This window comes from Citrus clementina, unplaced genomic scaffold (genome assembly GCF_000493195.1).
Source record: "Citrus clementina cultivar Clemenules unplaced genomic scaffold, Citrus_clementina_v1.0 scaffold_8, whole genome shotgun sequence".
Lineage (NCBI taxonomy): Eukaryota > Viridiplantae > Streptophyta > Magnoliopsida > Sapindales > Rutaceae > Citrus > Citrus x clementina.
The window spans coordinates 10,360,564-10,362,710 of NW_006262022.1; the positions used below are offsets into that span (position 1 = coordinate 10,360,564).

Sequence of the window (2,147 nt, forward strand, 5' to 3'; positions counted from 1 at the left end):
TTAATAAATAGTTATGTCAAAAGAACTTTTTCAAATTTGAAGTATGCATATAGAACTTTAGTTTCTCCAAATTTCAGATCATTCAGACATGTTTAGACTATTGTTTTGCACCACCAAACATGATACATGAGTAATTTATGAAAGATTGGACAGCAACCAACCATTTTGAAAAATCGATTAAAAATCAGTTATAGACCCAATTCATTCCAAAATTTCCAGAACTGAAACATACACATTTAACTTTAATTATTTCAAACATATGATAAAGTTTGGACAAAATATTTCAATAATTTGAGAGTTCATTCCAAAATCATTACTTATAAACAATCTTATGATTTTGGCCATCAATCATATAAATATAAATAAGAAAAATTAAACAACTGAAGTAGATATTGCCGTATTATGAACATAAATATAAATAAGACAAATCTAATATTGCCTTAGTAATGAACTGAAGAAACAAAATTATGTTTTGCCCTGTAAACAAATCCATTAAAGAAATGATAAAGACACCTCATTTCTCAACCTAAGCCACATACTTCAAACTTTTCCTTTGTAAAAGCATCTATTTGATAGTTTGTAAGTAATCATCCGATGAGACTATTTATAGCAAATAAAAATTGAAATCTATTTGATATGAACAAAACTAAAAAATAACAGCAAAAAAAAATGAAAAGATTGCTTTTGAAAAAAAAAACTAATAACACATGAACAAATGATTAATAAGCAATAAGTTATATCAACATAGAACCACTATGAACCAATATAAACCATCAATTTTAGCATAATCATGCTGCTCTTAAGAATTCCCAAATTAGAAAATTTTAGGGTTTTAGTATGAAAAATGTTTATTGTCGTTCATCAGCGAAATAAAGTTAACCTTATAGTGACGATCACCCTAAACACAATATTTTCCAAAGTAGATATAATGAAGGCTATTTGGTGCCAATAAAAGAAAAGAAAGTAGCAGAGAAAAAAACACAATAAAAGCTAAATCTTTACCTTCTTGTTTCTTCCAAGTAGCCAAAGAAACAATACCTTCTAGTTTCTTCCAAGTAGCCAAAGAAACATAGAAGCTCTTCTCCAAATCACTTATTTAAACCTAAAAGAACAATTAAAACAAAAAAAAACTCAACATCTAATGACAATAAGAGAGACCCCAAATCATAAAATAAGAAAAGAAATAAGAAGTTAGGATTTTGAAGGCAAATGGTGAACCTGTGCCATTGGTTTGACAGGATCATGGTTGAGCACTTTTTGACAATTTTTTTTTTCCGATAAAGATGAACAACAGTTTAAACAAAAGACTTCTCGCGTCATACATTACAATATTCGAGATCCACTGGTTTATATTCATCTTAAGCATAACACAGCAAAAGGAAGTAATAACTCAATTAACACTAAGCATCTGGGATGGAACTGCAAATTTAAAGAGCCTTGAGGATGTCATCGGCATTGGAGACAGTGAAATCTCCACCAGATTCAACATTTGCGGCCTTCACCTTGAGGTCATCAACCAAGAGAGCAAACCTCCTTGATCGGGTGCCAAGTCCTTTCTCACTGAGGTCAAGCTCAAGCCCCAAAGCATGGGTGTATTTTACTGAGCCATCAGCCAGGAACTTCACGCTCTTGTTCTCAGGAAATGTTTTGGCCCATGCCTTCATTACAAATGGGTCATTAACGCTTATGCAGAGAATTTCATCGACGCCTTTTGACTTCAACTCATCACCCTTCTCGATGAATCCAGGCACATGCTTCAAGCTGCAAGTAGGAGTGAAAGCACCGGGGATGCCAAAGAGGATGACCTTTTTACCGGCAGCGAGCGAGTGTATGGACACTTACTGCAACTAATCTTGTTCGTCGAAGTAAGCGAGAGTACCGTCCGGCAAGGGGTCACTGACTGCGATAGGAGCCATTTAGAGATAGAATCTGATCTACGCCTGTGATTAAATACACGATTGCCACTGGAGGGCGAGAGCTTTTTTGTATTTGAGGAGCACTTTTTGACAATTTGGATGTTAGGGATTTTTTAGATCTAGAGAGCTCGGGAGGGAACGAATACTTTGGTAGAGGGAGTTGAAAAGTTATATTTTGGATAAGATAAGACTTGTCCATTTGTTTTGTTTTTATCCACTCAAAAAGCACAA

At 34.0% G+C, this 2,147-nt stretch overlaps 1 protein-coding gene across 1 annotated transcript; it reads right to left on the reverse strand.

Moving 5' to 3' along the window:
- Positions 1-1,420: 1,420 nt before the first annotated feature.
- On the reverse strand, positions 1,421-1,946 carry LOC112096218 (peroxiredoxin-2-like). The gene is given in 1 exon segment (XM_024179416.1): positions 1,421-1,946. A coding segment is annotated over 1 exon segment (489 nt). The 5' UTR covers positions 1,917-1,946; the 3' UTR covers positions 1,421-1,427.
- Between the last annotated feature and the right edge of the window lie 201 nt (positions 1,947-2,147).